The sequence below is a fragment of the Dermacentor variabilis genome, unplaced genomic scaffold (genome assembly GCF_050947875.1).
Source record: "Dermacentor variabilis isolate Ectoservices unplaced genomic scaffold, ASM5094787v1 scaffold_12, whole genome shotgun sequence".
NCBI lineage: Eukaryota > Metazoa > Arthropoda > Arachnida > Ixodida > Ixodidae > Dermacentor > Dermacentor variabilis.
This window is the reverse complement of record NW_027460280.1, coordinates 56,906,620-56,926,942: the sequence shown is the minus strand read 5'-3', so window position 1 is coordinate 56,926,942 and position 20,323 is coordinate 56,906,620. Positions and strand designations below refer to the sequence as shown.

Here is a 20,323-nt window from a genome sequence, read left to right as displayed (position 1 = left end):
CGTCATCGGACTCTCGTAATGCCATCGTCCTCACGCCTTCTACGCCCGACCCAATGGGCTAAGTTCTTTACCAGCTTGGACTAGTACGTAGGTATATATATATATGCTCGTGGTCGCTACGCCGTCGTGGGCGTTCCAGCGTCGTCATTCCGATTACGTCATCCCGCCGTCATCACGCCATCGTCGTCATCTCATTGACATCATACCGTTGGCGCTCTTCAGTCATAACCGGCCCTTGCGCCAATAAAATCCATAAATCATCATCATGTCTTTTTCCTGTCATCGTCGTCATTATGTCGTCGTCAGGCATTCGTTGTCACACTGTCGTCCTTAGGCCACCGCAGTCGCTCCCTCTTCGTCATTCTCACTTGGTCATCCAGCTCTGACCATGCCATCGTTGTCACACGGTCGTCGTAATACGATTGCTGTCATGCCGCCCGTATCACGCTGTCGTTCTAACATCGTCATCACTTCAGCAGCGTCATCCCATTATTTGTCGTGGTCATACCAGCCATATCGGCTTTGTCTTTGCATCGACGTCTATCCTTCTTCGTCATTCTATCGTAATCACGTTGTCGTCACTCTATAGTGATTATGCTGCCGTTGTGATGTCATCGTCATTTTCGTGTTGTTGTCATTCCAGTTTCGTCATCCCGTTGTAGTCATAACGTCGCCGACACGTCATCTCCGTCAAAAATACGTCGTCATCCCATTGTCCACGTGCCATCGTCGTCGTGCCGGCGTTGTCGTTCCATCAACGTCATTTCTTTATTGACATTCCATCGTCGTCACTGCGACATCGTCATACAATTCTCGTGATTCCGTCATGCTCATGGGCGGCCTTGGCAAGCGAATGTCACAGCGAAGTGGTCCGATACCGGAGACAGTGTATGTCGCATGTAGCCGGAGTGAAGGAAGTCTCAAAAGGACCAGTACACATTTTAAACAAACATTGCTTCAGCATCAGGGTGTGTCGCTGCTTACCTTGAATGCTAATCGCATTGCCGTCGACAGTCATCTTGAGATGGGTTCTGCCATAATTTTTCTGTGTCGGTGTTACTCGGCAAGACAGCGGCCACCACGCTCAGCAAAGTGATGCGAAGAAGACTAAGAAAGCTTCGTTTTAAAATAATTACGAATACGACGGAGGGGATCGAATCTCGGTCTCCCGGCACAACAGCTCGATCGGCGCTCTAACCACAAGGCCAGGAATCGCGCGCATGCCTGCTTCTCACTTGCCAGTGCCAACTGTATACTCCGTTTCATACTTAGCGTGCAACGCTGTTGAAGACAGGTGAGAAGTTTGGTCATCGAAATATGTGCGCGCTTCGTGGTCAAGCAATTGGTCCCGCATTGGGGTCTGATGTACGAATTGCTTCTTCGCCCATTTCATTCAGATAATATTGCAATTGAAAGACCTTTATGGCCAAAGTTAAAATTAAATTCTGGGGTTTAATGTAGCCAAGACGATGATCTCATGAGGCACGCCGTAGTGGGAGGTTCAGGATTAATTTTGAACACATGGCGTTCTTTAACATGCACCTCAATCTAAGTGCACGAGTGTGTTTTTGCATTTCTTCTTTGTCGAAACAGGGCCGCCGCGACCAGTATCGAACCGGTGACTTCCGAGCTCAGCAGCGCAACCTCATAGCCACTAAGCTACCACGGTGGGTGTGATCAAAATGACTTTCCACCGGACTGGTATCCTCTTTTGAAGAAGTGTATTTGTTGCCTCAGTTTTAGAGAACTGCTATTTGCGTTATTAATTGTTCGCGATGTGTAGTGTTTTGTATTCCGCTTGCAGACGTGTCCATCGGTGTTTTGTCCGCTATGTGCGTATACACTTCATGCACGTATGTTTTTTTGTTTTGTTTTTATATCCGCAATAAATGCTATTAAAGAAAAAACAAAAGCGTTTCGTGGTCAAGTTGCAAATATTCAGTTAGACGCCTGAATTTACCTTCACCATGAAACGCTTTTCTGTTCCTGGCACGTCAGGGGGGTCATTCTACGCGAAACGTTCTAGACACTGCGCTCGACCCTCTATATTGCGTTCTAAAACATCCTAGTCAATTACTTCACTGCACTATTTGTCCTCCTAGGTTACTTATACAAGAAATAATTTTTCTGTCTCTTACAGCGATTTGAATATTGCAACAGTGGCCAAAACTTGTGTTGAAAGAAAATGTAAGCAAAATTAAAATACTAGTGGAGCGCATGAAAATTTCCTATATAGTTGCTAGAAAAGCAATCACACTTGCTTATTCCAGCCAATTTGAGACCGATACATTGTCTCACAATGTGCGTTGTGGTGCTGAAATACGGCGATTCTGGGCCAATATTGAATTTTCAAAAAAATTCTTGCACCCTTTATAAAACCGATGCAACTGTGTCATTTGGTTGTATAGCTAGCGATAACTGAGTAAAAAAGTATTGAAGTGGATAGGCGAGCATTTTCGTAGCGGAAGAGGCCTTGACATCGAAAAATGCGCGAAATGCCTCCTGTTTAGGCACATGTAGCTTGTTGATGAGGCCCAAGTAAAGATTAAATTTTCATCAAATTTTCAGAAATTTATTTCTGAAAGTTTAATCGAAGCAATTTTTGTTTTAGGCGAGAAAAAAAGAAACTTTATATTGAGAGTCCGCCGCATCCTCAGGCGCCAGGTCGTAAGGCCGCTTCACTGCAAAAGGCGCTTCGCCGGTGCAACAGAGAGAGGCGGCGGCCGCGAGGGTGGCAAGACCGCATGCTGCTTTGTGCTCTTGCATTGTTGGCATCTTTAAGACAGTGTGGCTAGCTAGCACCATATTTCGGAAGGGCATCATCGGCAGCCGATTGATACTAGGAGCAGCGATTTCAGAGCTTACAGGTTGTGTGTCCAGTTTTGTCGCTTTCAGGAGGTTTCCGTTTTCACTGCCGGCGCCGACGTACGGGCTTTGCCATTTGGAATGTCCGTGAGGCCCAGGAGAAGGTGATCCCAGCATTGTCGGTCGTCAGCGATGATGTTACGAAATGGTCAAAGGTGCGCGTACGTTTCAGACTCGAACCTTGCTGATAGTTCTTTTTCTTTTTCAGCCTTTCTTTCTAGGGACGGGGGCTCTCGGAGCACGTATATAACTTTGCTCTTCCTTTCCACCCACGTAAAAAGCTGATGGGGGTGTAAATATATGTCCTTGGTATGAGGTGTTTGAAGACAGGGCCTGGCTGCCGACCACGTCACGGTGCAAGCGCTCTTCCCATGAGACCTTTCAAAAAAGTTGCATTCGGCAAGTAAACTTTTATGGTGTCATAAATTTGGCAATTTTTATTGTTTTTGTGCTATGATGATGCACAGTCAGAAAAATAGTGCATTTTTCTCACAGCATGAAGTTGATGCTCCAGAACTTTCACGAGTTGAGCTTGAAAAGTAGCCACTGCAGTATGTTATAGAGACTGTTCCAAATCAGAGCCTGTCACTTCACACAAAGCGGGACAGTTTCTTCGGTAGAAAAAAACAAGGTATAGACTGGGCCTTCAAAGTTAAAGTATGCCTCTCAGGAATGTTAATAAATATGTCCAGCTCACGGTGGTAGGTCCCGGGTCACGGTGGTATCCGCGCAAACGAGAAGGCCCATGAGGCTACGCGTGCTCCACTTTTCTACCGCTTCGCCTTACAGTCGCCTGCACCTTCTGCATCCCTGCCGTCCAACTCGAGCTGATTTTGAAGATCCTGGTTAAGTACAGCGCACCCTTAAGAAGCAATGACAGAGGTACGTACGAGTAGTTGTACCTCCGAACTGCAACCCACTGCCTCCTAAACTACCCCGCACCCAGGCCGTCCGATGCATCGGATGTATTGGCAGCAGACGCGTCTTACGTTATTCTCGAGCCAAGGAGGACGTGTTGGCTGTCGCATTCTTCTTTCAAAGCCAGAACACAGGCGACGCGTAACCATGCAGGGAAGCCTGCAAAAATCTTCACGACATTCTTGGGCCTCCCAAAATCTTGTGGCAGCATACGAAGTTCCGCAGATAGAGCCATGTTTCTTAACTCCTATAGGGAACTGAATGTGCGCCTCCGAGTAACCTCGCAGCCGGAAACACGATCAGACCTGCACAGTATACCTTCGCTGAAAGCTTCTGTCACAAGTGTTGATCACCTCACAGTCAGTACCTGTTATTTCGAAGCACAGGTCAGCAAAGTTGGCGAAAGTTATTTCCAAAGATGGGTATCTATGATATGAATTCCTTACTGAATTAAAAAAAAAATTACCGACGATTACGTTACTTCCTAATGCGAAATTTGAGCGCAGCAAATAAGCTGTTTCACCTTTTCGATAGATTGAGGCAAAGAAATCGAGCAACACATGTATGCGCTATCACAGAATTTTTTTTTATTTTTCACACGTATTCCTTTAACAAAGACTCCACTAGGTAAGCTTCTGCTTCGGCGGCACGCACCTCTGGATTCTGACGGCGACGGCGCTGGGCCTCTGCTCTGGCAGCTCGTTTAGCAGCAGCAGCAGCAGCAGCAGACGGAGGACTTCCATCGGTCGTCTCGCTCATGGCTCAGAAAGAACTGGCAGATAATTTCGCAGTGGCGAACGGCAGCGGCAATTTCGGCTCGGGCGGTGCACATATACAGATCCGCCGCCACCGATCTGGCTCTCTGATTGCCACCGCACAGGGCGAACGGCAGCGGCAATTTCGGCTCGGGCGGTGCACATATACAGATCCGCCGCCACCGATCTGGCTCTCTGATTGCCACCGCACAGGGGTTGCATTGGAGGAGGAGCGAAGAAAGGAATTAAGTTCGAGCCGGCGCTTTGACAACCGGAGACTCGCAGGAAGAGGGGGGAGGGGGCGGCGTGTACACCCAGCGGCAAACGATGGGGGCAGAAGCGCGCGCAGCAAGCGGACAACACGATAAAGGGAGGAGGGAAGAGATAGCAGCGACTGACTGATGCCGCTGACGCCGATAGTGAGTCAACCCCAGCTGCGGAGTTGGTTTCAGGGACAACGCCGCCGATGCCGACACAAACAATATGATACCCTCGCTTCCGCAGCGCTAAGAACCAGGTCTAGCCGTGGGAAGGTGGTCACGTATTCGTCGACGTGCCGGGGCCTACGTGAAATAACCGGCGCGTCGGCAACTGAAGAGCACCCTATCCGCCACACAAGAACAGGGGAGGGGGACCCTTTCCTCCTCTTTCTGCATGGCGGCGACGGTGTTCTATGCAGTCACGTTATCTTGACTCTCTAGCGGCGTCAGCGGCATCCAGCGGTATCAGTCGGTCGCTGCTAGCGCTGGGGGGATGAAAGGGGGGCGGAGCTGGTTACGAGGCCGACGACAACGCCGACGACGACGCGAAACCCAGGAACGGACGCCAAAGAGCTGCGCTCTAAAACATGTGCGTGTTATCTCATCAACACCAAAGATCCTACCCCCTCTTGGATGTCATGTGCGTTTTTGATCAGTTATACAAAATTACTGACATGACGTTTCTGAAGGGATGGTTAAGTAGAAGTTAAAAGAAAGGAAGACGACAGCACTGGCACAAAAAAAAATTACCTTCTCAACGGAAAAGATAAAAATTGATGTTTTTGTGGCCACAACAGCAAAAATAACGTAACTTTCACTCATTTCCGTTTTGAAAGTTCGATGCTTGCATTTCACTGCGTTCATTTTATATTGCGTTAGTCTTGCTGGGTATAGGTCACGTATTCTCTAACATAAGTCGGAATGGTGTATGCTGTGCGCATCGCATATATTCTAATAGTTGATTGAAATAAATATTTTCTTTCACTTTATGATTATTTTATTTTTACACGAACGCCTTTATACACCTTTATACGCCCACGTAGTGGGCGTGAACCATTTTGGAGACAACAAGAACTGTTGAGCAGTTTCTAGTGGCTCGTCCGGCTGAAAAATCAGTACTAGACGAAGAATGCCCGAACGCCTAGAATCAACGGTGGACATTCGGCACATATCTGCCTGGTTGGTGACAACCAGCTGGTAGTCAAAAGCCCGCGTTCCTGACAAAAAGGCACAAGGCATTGTGTACAAGATTACCTGCACCGAATTCCCTGCGTCGTATATTGGCGAGATTAAAAACTTCCCTGAAAGCATTCGTCAACACAAGAATGACCTTCGCTATCCTAAACAGGGAACGCAGTACTGTGACAGAACACTAAGAGTTTTTTGATCGCCAGATTAGCCATGACGGCGCTGTCCTCTTGGACAGAGAAAACTACCGGCGGCGGCTCCTTTTGGAATCCTGGCACATCCAGAAGACACCGGGTAACATCAATCATTCGTCAGCAACACTTGCCACCGTTTAATCTCAAGCACTACAGAAAGTGTCTCCTCGCCCGTCAAAGCGGCAAACGCATACAAGAAATGCTACGCGTCACGTCATTTCAGCCCTGCAGGAGGCGCCGGTCTGGCTCCAAAACTTCGGTTTGTTAAAATAAATTTCAGTGGCAGCTTTCCTTCCCAATAATACCGAATTCGTATTGACGTTGCAGTGCGACTTTTCGTGTCAGAGAACTACCGGGACAAATTTAGCACAGAACCTAGAACATAAAACACACGTTATATTTACAATGATTTCCCCTAAAGTGCCAATGTGCCGATCGCATCTCGGGCGCGCGAAGGTTAGGCGGAATGGTCGGCTGGCCGGCCGTGCCGTGGCCGACGTCATGTCACGTGACGCGCAGGCCTAAAAATGGCTTGACGGAGGTGTTGCTATTACACCGGTTGTAATAGCAACACCTGCTCCTCGCAGCGCACTTATCACTCCCTACACATCTCATATTAGATAAAAGAGGCATCTCATAGAAAATATAAATATATTTAATGTCCGGTGCTACCAGACGTCTGCGACAGTGTCGCCTTGTGTTCAGTGGCCCAGCGCAAAGTAATTTTTCCTCCTCCGGCGGCCCTGGTCTTGCCGCCGCTGTCGGAAGCCTGGTTCATCGGCGAAATCATAGCAGGCACCTCGTTTCTCTTCGTCATCTCCAAAGGCTGCCCTGAGCGAGGATGGAACGGGAAGGGGGGGTGGGGCAGACGCGGAGTTGTTTTTTCTGAGCGCGGCGGCCCTGGGTGGGCGGCTGCGCTTGTCAGGAAAGGTGGCAAGTGTACGTGGCTCGCAGGCGTCTTGTTCTTTCGCGGAATCCTCGGATTCTGATCCCTGGGCCGGTACCTCGGGTGACGCCCACGGCGGCGACAGTGACCTGCTTGCTGCTTCCGGGCCCGGATCCTGGTCTGCCCTGCGGTAGCGGGGCGGGCGTCCATGGTGGTGCGGGAGCCCTCCGAGGGAAAGCTTGCTGATGATTTTCTCGACGGCTGTGGGAGCGCGAGGACCTTTGATGCCCCTGGAATGGTTTGGGCTGACCAAACGGTAGCGGTGTAATGGGTGGCTCGCCGGAAGTAGCCATGTGCCAGCTGGCAGCTGCAGCAGCGGCGGCTCCCTTGGTCACGGCAGGCATGTACCGGTCGAACGTGCCTCCATTCCACTCACATTGCAATACCTTGTCCATTCTTGCCTGCGCGTTGGGCCCACCACGTACTCCCGATGCCTCGAACGATCCTCTTCCCAGGAATGGCACGAAGTAGAGTGAACCCAGACGGCGGTACCGAGAAGGCCACAGCGTACGCCTGCGGGTGGGCCGCGTGGCCCACAGCGGCGGGATTCGCCCCGGGGCCATCACCCGGCGTCGTTTGAGTGGTCCGCTGTACCTCATCCAGGCACCGGGGTAGTGGCGGAGTGACACTTGGCGCGAACGGCTGGGTTGTGTGGGCACAGCACCGTCCCCGGGTCGCGGTCGGTGTCTGAAATGGAACCTGGAGCTCAGCGTCGGCCACCCCATTTCGAACGGCTGGCTCGAGCGTGGGGATGCCACGAGGTCCCGTGACCGATCCCCACGAGAGCGTTCTTCATCTTCTTTCGTCGCCACCCGCGATGTCGCTTCGGACTCTCGTCTAGAGCAGCTCACGGAAGCAGTTCGCGCACTATGAAGTCGCACAGTTTTTAGAGCTGTATGCCGACCTTATAGTAGCTGTTTTGGCAAATTACTTTTTACTTGATTTGCAACGCAGTACACCGCTGCCCATGTCATTATGGCCAAGCAAGAACAGAGTAGTCTGCGTTATTTGCGACAGCGCAATAGTGTCGTTACGCTTTGCCGCCACTGAAAGCATAAGATTAGACAAACTAATGTTATTCACTGAATTGCACATTACCTCACGTAATCTTGCAGTTTAGAAACGCCGCTAAGATATAGTATTTGTTTTCGAACGGAATGGAACAACGGCGAATAATGCGAGACCGCAACGATATAGCACAACGTTTAATGATATCCATAATTGGTGTGCGTTAACAGGCTATTCAAATTTAGATCTCTTTTTTTGATAAAATTCTAAAGAAATGTGTTCTTGTGATGAGGTTATCATCATCATCATCATCATCATCAGCTTGGTTATGCCCACTGCAGGGCAAAGGCCTCTCCCACACTTCTTCAACTACCCCGGTCATGTACTAATTGTGGCCATGTTGTCCCTGCAAACTTCTTAATCTCATCCACCCACCTAACTTTCTGCCGCCCTCTGCTACGCTTCCCTTCCCTTGGAATCCATTCCGTAACTCTTAATGACCATCGGTTATCTTCCCTCCTGATTACGTGTCCCGCCCATGTCCATTTATTTTTCTTGATTTCAACTAAGATATCATTAACTCGCGTTTGTTCCCTCAGCCAATCTGCTCTTTTCTTATCCCGTAACGTTACACATATCATTCTTCTTTCCATAGCTCGTTGCGTCGTCCTCAATTTAAGGAGAACCCTTTTCGTGAGCCTCCAGGTTTCTGCCCCGTACGTGAGTACTGGTAAGACACAGCTGTTATACACTTTTCTCTTGAGGGATAATGGCAACCTGCTGTTCATGATCAGACAATGTCTGCCAAACGCACCCCAGTTCATTCTCCCAGCCCATAGGGTTATCACTAGCTTTAATTACGAAATGCATATATGCATAATAATAACGCACCTTTCGTCGGTGCTCAGAAGAAAATGCGCATAAAACAGTAATAAGTGTCGCACAGTATGCAAGTTTTTAAAAATAACTGTACGGATACTGTGCATCGTTTTCGTTTCTTCTTCTACAGCGATAGCAATTATACAGACATTCTAGGCGCATCCGTGCCGACGCCGCCGTGCTGTCACAATATCGACCGCGCATGTGCGGCCCACACGTGGAGGGTTAGTGCGAGAGATGCGCAGTGCGTTTGGCTGCAAAAACGATGGAGCTAAGTGGACGCACCCTCCCGGGGCAGCGTTCTCGCTGACAATCTGCGCGCTTACCAAATGTGTAAGCCATGCTTGGTGTGATCTAAGTGACGCCAAGCGTGAACGTGCCCGAGGCGCTCATTGCGTTTGCTTCGGCGCGTTCACGACAGGCGTCATTTAGATCAAGTCAAGCATAAGCTTCAAGTTTAGGCGCATTTCTGAATACGGGGGTAAGATACAAACGCTGACGGTTTTCTCTTGCTCTGATCTCGTGCACCACCGAGGCACTGAATTCTGGGGTTTTAGGTGCCAAAACCACGATTTTATTACGAGGCACGCCGTAGCGGGGGACTCCTGGTTAATTTTGACCACCAGGGTATCCTTAACGTGCCCTCATTGCACGGTACACGGGCGACCATCGAGGTACTTTAATCGAGGTGCGACGGCCGTAAGGCCGGTAGCGGCGCTTTTATCGACGACGCCTATATAATGGTAAAACGCCTAATATAGAGGCGCTGTTTACGCACCGCTGCAGCAGCTGCCTTGTGAGCTGTGCAGCGTCAACCTGTCGCCTCCGCGTGCTAATTCTTAGAACACCGCCTGATGAGCTTAAGCGCAACGCGAAACATCGCTATTGATGTCGTTGTTTCGCACTTCGAGCAAAACTGCCTTGATCTTTTTCTCTTCTTCGTTTTTTTCATGCACACAATAGCGTACGCAACAATACGCTAATAGCTGTTCAATTTATGTTTACATGTAAAAGGGGGCAATAATAAGTTCCAAGCTCTGTGAGCGCATCTTTAAATGAAATGTATATCTGTGTACTTTAGTATTAGCCCAGAATAGCGTAGCCAAGCCACCCGCATATTTTACAAATTATTGTTAGGGTTAGCTTCTCAGACAACAGACAGTTCATAAACTCTTCAGGACCACTCATGATGTACCGAGAACTGAGTTAACTGGCCCGACAATGATGACGTAGGTGCCAAGTGGGCAAGGAGGGGGGGGGGGTCATTGAATTGAATTTGTGTCTTAGTTTGTTCGATATCTGATTTCTATTTATTGTTGCCCTTCGTCGTACACATTGGGAATTAATATGGCGAAACTGGTATCATCCGTAAAATTTGTTCCAAGTGTATACGTCTTACGACTCACCGCCTACAATTGGCAAATTGCAATACATGCCATAATATAATTAATTAGAACTTAACTAACCTTTTTAGTTAATTATACACACTTCCAGCGTCTTCGCGACGAAATGTTGCTAATCAACACATTCTATGCCGACCGCATTACCTCCTTTTGCCAAGAGTCAGTGAGAACAGCTTTGTCGAGCTAGATTGAATGATTGAAGCTGTTTGGATTAAAATGAAAATGTCAAATAATATATTACCAATTTCGCTTTACATCTTCTCAATGCGTGGCTGCATTGCTCCAAAATTTAACCCGTTAGTATTTGAAAAATATCCTGCAAAACTGCAGCCAAAGCGACTGATTCAAGACACGTCGTACATTAAGCGATAAATGTGATTCTTCGCGGGGAAGTGAAATATAACTCCGCCGCATACGTCTTGTACCCCATGACAAATGCGCTGTAAATGAATGAACCCGACTGTTCTCATGCCCGGCGTCTTCGTCGAGTGGCAATGCAGCAATAAAATGCGCATTGTGCAAGCGCTCTTCCCATGAGACCTTTCAAAAAAGTTGCATTCGGCAAGTAAACTTTTATGGTGTCATAAATTTGGCAATTTTTATTGTTTTTGTGCTATGATGATGCACTGTCAGAAAAATAGTGCATTTTTCTCACAGCATGAAGTTGATGCTCCAGAACTTTCACGAGTTGAGCTTGAAAAGTAGCCACTGCAGTATGTTATAGAGACTGTTCCAAATCAGAGCCTGTCACTTCACACAAAGCGGGACAGTTTCTTCGGTAGAAAAAAACAAGGTATAGACTGGGCCTTCAAAGTTAAAGTATGCCTCTCAGGAATGTTAATAAATATGTCCAGCTAGCACTCCAAATGCTGCTTACACAGGCGTTTTATGCGGTATGGTTTGGCGTTTTCGCGACATAGTGAACAGATCGACAAATTATATATATATATATATATATATATATATATATATATATATATACATTCTCCCCCCTCCCGTGTGAGGTAGCCGATTCCGTTTAGCACGCCAGTCTATATGACGGGTGGAGCTGATAACAGCTGCGCTCCTTACAAAAAGGAGACTGGCATGCATACTCTGTGCACCCCTCGCACTCAGATACGATATATGAGAGTTTGCCCCTTGTGCCAAGACTTCCGCCTCGGAATGCGAAAATAGTGTAATGAGCGCAAAATTTGACTATGAATATCTCGAAACCCAATCGGTTCAGAATCATAAAACAAAACGGCGAAGACTTCGAATACGCTTGCCTTCAAGTTTTTGTATATCCACAGCACCACCGGGAAATCAAGAATAGTCAACATATGCATAGACGCGAGAGTAGGGAAACCGACGCGGTCCGATTTTGGAGCGCAGCTCTTAGGCGCCCGTTCCCTCGGCGAGAGCCGTCCCCGCGGTCCCATCACGTCACTTTGTTCATAGTGCTACGGTGTGCAAGAAAGGAAACAATATAGGGCACCGATAGCGGTTCGTGTGCGTGTTGCCCTTCACTGCTGACTAGGTCGGCCAACCATCATTCTCTGCCAAGTGCACGATGAGCTCGGAGCTGTAGGCCGTGCATGTGCGTTCCGCGCAACTTCAGCAAATCCTTTTATCTCCGCGCTTTCATTCCATGCGCCCTTGCTTTTAAGCCTTGCAGGCGTGCGCAGAGACGAAGAAAAAATTAATTGTGGGGTTTTACGTGCCAGAACCCACGATACGATTATGAGGCACGGCGTTGTGGTGCACTCCGGTTTTATTTCCATCACCTGGGGTTCTCTAACGTGCGCCTGAATTTCAGTACGCGAGCGCGTTTTTTGCACGTCGCCCCCAAATCGAAGTGCGACCGTTGCGGCCGGGATCGAACCCGCGACCTGAGCAGCGCAACACCATATATAGCCACGGGACTACCGCGTCGTTTAAGCAGAGGAGGGATTTGAACTGGCTCGTCCACGACTGTGTCCAGATATATATGCACTTATCTGATCCCAAATTGGGATTCGCACGCGACCAATAGACATGCTGGTCAGTGTTGGTGAAAGGGGCACATGTCGTGCTTGCGCACACAGCAACTATATAGTGCACGTGCATCGCTCAGGGTGGGCGCCTGAAATGCTCTGCAGCGGAATTAAGGGTCACTCGGAGTTTTTCGGGTGGCGTTCCTTTGTGTATTGAACACGCGCAATGCTGCTCGCACTCTCAGTACCCTCGCGACAAACGGCGCATTCTGCGTGACAGGGCCGGTGGCCGAAGAATCATCAGCAATATTCGACTTGCTTTGCCATCAAATCGACAAGAGCTGATGACCCAGCAGCAGTGACTAAATCTGCTTGTTCTCAGCAGCAATCAGCGCAAGCAATGAAGCACAGATTCAACACGTGTTCTGCTCAGAATATGCCAGAAAAGCGGGGAAACGTTTATTGTGGAACAATCGGGAAAAAGTTGTTGCAACGCGACACATACGTAGACACGAGGCGGTGCACGTTTTATGTGCGTACAAGCACGAGGCTTCCTAAGAAGAAGTTAAATTCTGGCGTTTTAGGTTCCAAAAAACCACGGTTTGATAATGAGGCACGCCGTAGCGCAGGACTTCGCATTAATTTTGACCACCAGGGGTTCTTTAATGTGCACCCAATGCGCGGTACGCGAACCAACTAACTTTTTACTTAATTATATTACGGCACGTGTTTAAATCCACGAATTATAGCCGGTGACGTTGCAAGGCGTATCCACTTGGAACGAATTCTCTTGGACTGCACCAGTTTCAAGACATTAATCTTCAAGGTTACCGACGAAATGTATTGGCGTTCCGCTTGTTTCTTTTAAGAAAACGCTGTTTTATGCATTGAAGCACATGCCTAACCGGAACACCAATGCGTTTCGTCGGACACATTGAAAATTAATATCTCGAAACTGGTGCAGCCAAAGAGAATGCGTTCCAAGTGGATACGCCTTGCAAAATCACCGGCTATAATTCGTAGATTCAAATACGTGCCTTAAAATCATTAAATAAAAAGTTAGTTGGGGTAATTAGGCTAATTATTTAATCAGGCATTTCGAATTCGCGTTGAAGTAGTGGCCGCCTCATGGAGTAATTTATATCAAGGATTCGAATTTCGCTATCTGTCACAGGTAATTTTGAAAAAAAAAATTTGGACCTCCTAAAAAAAATCTTCCGGTATATATGTCAAGGAAGTAGTTCCTCGGATTCGGTGTTTGATAAATTGAAAGTGCAGGCGCAGGTGGAAAAGCAAAAACAAGACTTTGATTTCGACGTTTCCGCCAGCGTACGGCCTTCATCAAGAGTAGGCAATTGCAAGAACCCAGAGTTCAACTTATGCATTATCTCTGCAAGAGTGAAAGAAAATTAAAAAAAACGAAAAAAAACGTATAGCGTCATGAAAAGCAACACGCGCGCATTCACTCAAGTAAAGAAAAAAAGAGAAAGGGAAAATAAAGTGTAGTATAATACAAACACGCGTACAATACCGGGTCATGAATACCAATAACAACAGCTCTGAGCGCTTCCAATCGCAGTCGTAATTGATGAAGGCCGAAATGTCGAAATCAAATGTTCGCTACACGTTCGATATATAATGTTTCCAAAGGCTACAATATTTCGCGCCACAATTGGTTTCCTCGTACGCGAGCATCTGCAAGTGCTCGATTTAGGTCTATGCTTGCGGCTCTATCTAGTCGCGACAACGTAGTCCTTGCAACAACTCTTGTGCCGCTATTTCGCGACCTTCGCTTCCTTCCATGATGCTGTGTCAAGCTATCCGAAGTATTCGCCGAAGTGAATTCGCCGGCATTGAGCCATCGTAAGCCCAATGCCGGCGAATTCACGGAGTTGCTTGCGCCATGCAAAGTGTAAATCAGCAGGCCTTGCGAATTATTACCGTATCATCGTATTACGAATTATTATCGTTACGAATTGTCGTATTACCTGCAGTACCTTGCGCTGAAGCGCGGACGCCGACTCACGACCGCACCGGCCGGCGGTCTCTCCGCCGGCGAGTCTTCTTCGTCGTCGGCGTCGCGTTGCAGGTTGCACTGAGAAGCCACGCGAGGAGCCGAGGTCGAAACCGCGCAGCCTTTGTCACCGGCATCACACAACACGCTTACCATATCCGAACGAGCGGTTGTCTCTTGAGTCTCGAGTCCTTTCGTGCTGCAACATGAGCGTGTGCCGCCCGTTCTTTATAGCCGATATGCCTGTGCCCGGTTCGCACACGGGGCGCGGACCGACCGGCGCTTATCGGGCTGTTCCCGGGCGCGCCGATAAACGACGCTGTGCAATTAAAAACAATAGATCTGTCCGCGCGGGACTCCAGTGGAAATGACGGCGCGACAACGGCACTTGACCCGACGCCGATAGCGTTGTATCTGTCCCCGCCCCGTCGGCCGGTAAAAAAAAAAGAAAAAAACTTCCTTGCCTCAAAGCGTGTACCTCCATGTTGTCCTGCGCGGGTCCGCCGCATACGCCACGCATGGTCAAGCAAGGCGATGGCACGGACTCCGCCGTTAAACGCCCCCGGACTTCCTCGCATCGTTTAATTTTTCTACGTGTAAATCGGGTGCCGCAAGCGGTATGAGTCGGCAACTCAAATGCGTTTCAATCAGCGCGATGATTGGACTATATGCGTACGTGCTAAATGACTTGCCGTAAACACACGTTGTTGTTAGAACGCAGCCCAGTTGCTCGATCGCGCGCTCGCGGTGCGACATCGAGCCACTCACCTTCCAAGGCTCGCCGCACATGATTTCCGATGACTCGCCACCGCACCGTAACAGCCAACGCTCCCGAGTTCGCGGCGAAGCAGAAGGTCAATGATCCAGGTAAACAAAAAAATAGATGTAGCCTTATCTTTTGGTTTTTGCTACGCACGCTGCCCTGCGGCAGATCGAACGGAGGCGTCACTGCAGTAGCTCCCATGATTGTAAAATCGATAGTTCCGATGGTTATCCTGATTTAGATCGTCAGGGTACAAGGGATGCAGAGGCAAATTTTCAAACGCCTTCTGCAGCGTTCTTTAACAAAACTAGTCGAATATTTCTGTTCTGTTTTTGTTTTTACCGAGGTGACGGCAAATTTTTTTCTGGTTCCTTGGAGTGCTAGGAATGAAAGTTAAACAATTAAATAATCATGTAATCAATCATTGTTTATTGACCACAATGGTAATTACACTTAAGTGAGAAACACGTAAACAGAGAGCAAAACATTTTATTTTTGTGACCTAAAAGGCGCATGTCGGTTGTGCTCAGGGCCATACGTGAAGAGCTTTGCAATTATTCGTCTTTGGAGGGATGACTACATGCTGGAGGACGCTGCCTTCAATCAATGGCCCCGTGGTCTATTTCGAAAAGCTGCTTCGATAGAAATCTTCCGTTATTGCTGTTCTTGACGTTATGAAACCTGGTCAGCCACCCGGCATTGCAGGGAAATGTGAGACGGGTGTTGGTGGGGAGAAGATCACGGAGAAGGAGGGCACTTCTATAGAAGATTTTAGTATTGGGGCATCCGCCATAGTGAATTCAGGGCGACGGACACTCTGGGATGAGGTGTCGTAGAGGGTGAAGAGGTGAGGGTGCGTGAAAAGTGTTAGCATCTGCAAATGTCCGTGCTTTGTCGCATGGTGCAGACGTTCAGCTTTATCAATCAATCAATCAATCAATCAATCAATCAATCAATCAATCAATCAATCAATCAATCAATCAATCAATCAATCAATCAATCAATCAATCAATCAGTGTTAATTGTTAACTACCACAAAACATTAAACGTTTACATGAGAAACAGAGCAAGAAAGAAATCAAATGGGAAAGACAGGGAGGTTAACCGGAACAGAAATTTCTAGTTTGCTACCCTGCACAGGGGGAAGGGTAAGATGGAAAATAAAGGAGAATTAAATAGCGGAGAAAGAAGCTAAACACACGAAAAACATTTTAGGCCATAGTGCCACCTGTTTCAATAACGGGATCAAATCAATCATTTTTTGTGCGCTAAAAGATACATGTCGGTGGAGCTCAGAGCCGTACGTTGAGGCGTTTGCTGTTATCTCTCTTTGGAGGGAAGAATACATTCAAGGGACGCCGCGTTTAGTCAATGGCCCCGTGGCCATGGTCGAAGAGCTGCTTCGATGAAATTGGCCTGCACGAACTTCAAGAACATCACGCTACTCCTAATCATAAAGTTGCTCTCTGTCTGTCTGAAAAACATTTATTTACAAAAGTTTTGTACAGGAAGGGTGCGGGGCTGCCCCTTACAAACACTAGGTGGGCTCCCCCTTACGGGAGCCCATCTGCGTCGGCCGCCGCCCGGGCCCGCTCGACCAAGGCCCGCTGGGCCGTCAGGTCAGAGCATCCGAGCAAGGCTGCCTCCCTCCCGGAAAGGGTTGGGTAGGGGGGTTAGATTTGGGGTTTTTTGAAATGCCTACACCATGTGGAAAGTGTCTGATGACTTTTCTTCACAGTGCGGGCACTTCCCCGTGCAAGCGGGGTCAAAATATTTTAAGACTGCCGGGCACAGTATATAGTTTTGGTGTAAAGGCGAAAGAGAATGCGCTCCTCCGCCTTTGTGAGGCCCTTACAGGGCTTAGGATAGATGGAATGGCCGGAGTTACGCAAGCGTTACTATTAAGAGCACACTGTAGGTATATGCTTTAACTTCAGAAACTCACTGCAGAAACGAAGAGCCAACCAGTACAGGTGACAGGCTTCTGCTATCTTGTGTGGTACTACGAAGTGATGGTAATTTTCGTGTTGCTACCTAACGCTGATGTTAGTCGGCAAAGTAGTAGCTCGTATTCTCGTGATGCGACACAAAAATCAAGTTTAGACTTTAGCACTCCTGCAGACAATGTCTGTTGGCTTCATGCGGTATTGTAATATTTTTTTAAATGGGGCGATTTGGTTTCCGCTATTCTTCTCGTTTCATAATGCAGCCCCTAGTGCCACTTTCAAAAAGTTTCAACACCATTCCAGAAAGGCGGAATGGAGGGATGCGCGTTTGTGGATACTCCAGTCGGGTCGCGCGTATGGGGTGGCATAAGTGTCAAGAAATTTCCATGTCGATGGAAAAACAACGACGACGACAATTACAACAACCAATTAAATAACATAAAAATGCTGTATCAGTTGGATACGCAAATGTGAATTCTTTTTTCAGAAAAGCTTAATTTTGGGACCGAGCTCCAGAATGCCGTTTTATTCCGTTGCCCGTCGATCACTATCGTTGAACTAATGTTGAAAAGAACCCAGCATAGGTGACACGTTTCTGTTATCTTCTTTAGTACCACGAAGTAGTACCGCTTAGTACAAGAAGCAGTTTTACCTAAAGACACCCACCCGGGCCTCCTTCCTTTCTAAGCCATATTTCGACGCAACAAACTTTTTCCGAGCCCCGGCATACATGCGTCATACATTCTGCTAAAGAAACGCGTCGGAAATCATCGATAAAAGAGTGTGTAGAGCTTGGTGCCATGGCTAACGCGCGCCTCGTCGGCACAACCAGACTGAACAGTTTAGTAACTAAGCTTATGCATTATGGGAGAGAACTGGGAGAATGTCCAGTGCTGCTCTGCTGAGAGCCAGCCGTTGCAAAGTTTGTCGTCTTTGATGAACATACGTTTGTTCGAGCAGCGGCGTCTGAATAGATTCCACGAAAGCAGAAGCATTTCTAGCGGCACAATATGGTCAAGATCTCGGCGCAGAACGACGCGTCTGTATTTTCGCGCATGCAGTCTGGACCTGCGTAGGTGGAAGGCGTCCCCTCAAGGGCGACGGCGGACTGAGCTGCGTATCGCGTTGCTTGATGGGCCCACTGGGCCGCCCAGTTGGCCAATCAAGAAACGCGTTTTGCGCGTGCCGTTAATCGCTAGGCAACGCTGTCCAGCCGCGGTCACGTTTCTATTCTTCCTCGGCGCCGTGGTGGAGTTGTAGCACGCGCAGGGGTTCATTACAGCCTGGGTGCACAGGCAAATACGCATCAGCAGCAGTCGTTATCGCCGCCCGACGACCCCAACAGCGGCGCGTCCAAGGCTAACCTTCGGAACAGCGCACGGCTGCGGCGACCGTGAAGAAAAAAAGCGAAAGGTCGCGCCACTTAGCGCTGTTATTTCCTCGCAGTGGAAAACCGCGACGTCTTCCCGACGGTTGGGCGAATGCCACGTCGCGCGCGGTCGGTCTCCACTGACAGGAGGCTCGACACCGCCCCCTTTGGCCGTCGGTCTCGTCTGGGCGCGAAGCGGCCGTGCCGGCGGTAAACAACGGAACGAGGCGTGGTGCACATCAAGCCCGCCGTGAGGGCCGTTTTCGTGGCCACTTGCCACGGCGCCGCGTCGCAGATAACGTCCTCCCCCTTCCATTTCCCCGTTTGAGAGCCGCGCGCTTCCCGCCTTGCTAAACGCGCGACAAAGGGGCGCCCGGGACAGGCTTATGCCAGGTATAGAGAGCGACGCTCTGTCCACGCGGATATTAAAGAACTAATCAGGACAGCTTCCATCGTCGGTGCGCGCGCGCGCGGCCGTTCTGCGGCGCCCCGGCCGCTGCTGCTTCTGCTGCTGCTGCTGCAACCCCTGAAGCGCGCGGGCTAGCTGACTCTGTCGGCGCAGGGGGCGCAGGCGCACCGCTGTCAACTCGTCTCGTTCCAGCGAGTCCCGATTTTTTTCTGTTCTTTTTCTACGCTTCGCGCTTATTTCATCGCAGAGCCATTTCTGGATCCGCCGCTCGCGTGATTGTCTTCGAAGCCCCCGCCGCTCCGACCCCTCGCGCGCTCTTCATTCCTGGCGCGTTCGGCTGCTATAGCGCGTCGACGGGGCGGTATTGTGTCGCCTGCAGCTGGGAAGGCCGCGAGGCGCCGCCGGCTGGGAATTGGCGTACAAGAGAACAAAGGAAAAGAAAAGGCAAAGTTATAGCTCTCGAAATTGAGATGGCTGCTTGTTGCGTCTCCGGTATGCCTAGTCTGCCATCGTGCGGGGACAAGTAAACGCGAGTCAAGCTCAGTGGTGAAAACTGGAATCGCACATTGGACGCGGGCGTGTGCGACAAAACAACACCGCGTAACATGTCATCTGGCATACGAAGACGCAAACTAACGCCACGCCTCGCGTGTCCTCGAAAGCAACTGCTTTCTTAATTAAATGCGGACGAGACGGCGCCAATACGCAATACTGGAAGATCGTTTTTATTTTTTTCGGCAGCAAGCCGGCTCGCGAAGCGAAACTGACACAAACGAAAGAGAGAGGACCTGCCTACTCCAGCTGGTTTCTAATCTCTATGCGACTGCCACACCCGGTGCGCCGTCCGGGACCTGCGGCGGTATAACATCGCGGGCTGGCCGCGATTTCAAAACGCATTGAGAAACGCCCTCGCAAAACGCTACTGAAGGACAGCAGTGGCGCATACCGAAGGGCGACAGTCGCTGAATCTACCTGCGAAATAATCAAAACAAATGGCCAGCAAGGCTGCACAGAAGCCCCGCTATAGTATACCACACTGCGCATCTTTCGCGCCGACTCGTTCCAGCACGGCCATTCTATTGCAGATGCGAGAGTGAAAAGAAAGAAAAGACAGAGAGCCCCCCCCCCGTATCACGGTGCGCTGCAACACACGCGAGGAATGCGCTGCGCAACTCTCACCTAGCGACCACAGAGAAACAATGCCGATCCGGTTCCCACGTGGCTGCCGCGTATAGCGGTGGCTGGCCCGAGCGCGTGTGACTTTCTCCATCGATCACGTTTCGCGCGGCCGTCGACGGGCTGAAACGCGTCCTCCCGCGCGCTCAACCTCGGAGCTTGCTTTTTTCCCATCCAGCTCGGTAGCCGCCAGAGCCGGGCTCCGATAAGGAGGCTCGCATTTCAGCTCGGTAGACCCACCTGCTTCCTCGGCCGCTGAGGCGAAGAAAACGAAG

At 49.3% G+C, this 20,323-nt stretch overlaps 1 protein-coding gene across 2 annotated transcripts in view; it reads right to left on the bottom strand.

Annotated features, from left to right (window-relative positions):
- LOC142566074 (unextended protein-like) overlaps positions 1-20,323 on the bottom strand; it is a 151,095-nt gene that overhangs the window by 95,901 nt on the left and 34,871 nt on the right. Inside the window, exon 1 of one of the 2 annotated variants that reach the window (XM_075676812.1) lies at positions 14,360-14,678. The exons of the other annotated variant lie outside the window; for it this stretch is intronic. Coding sequence (XP_075532927.1) covers positions 14,360-14,541 — 182 coding nt within the window. The 5' untranslated portion in view covers positions 14,542-14,678. Of the gene's footprint in view, positions 1-14,359; positions 14,679-20,323 lie in introns of those variants that run through there. 2 annotated transcript variants of the gene reach the window in all.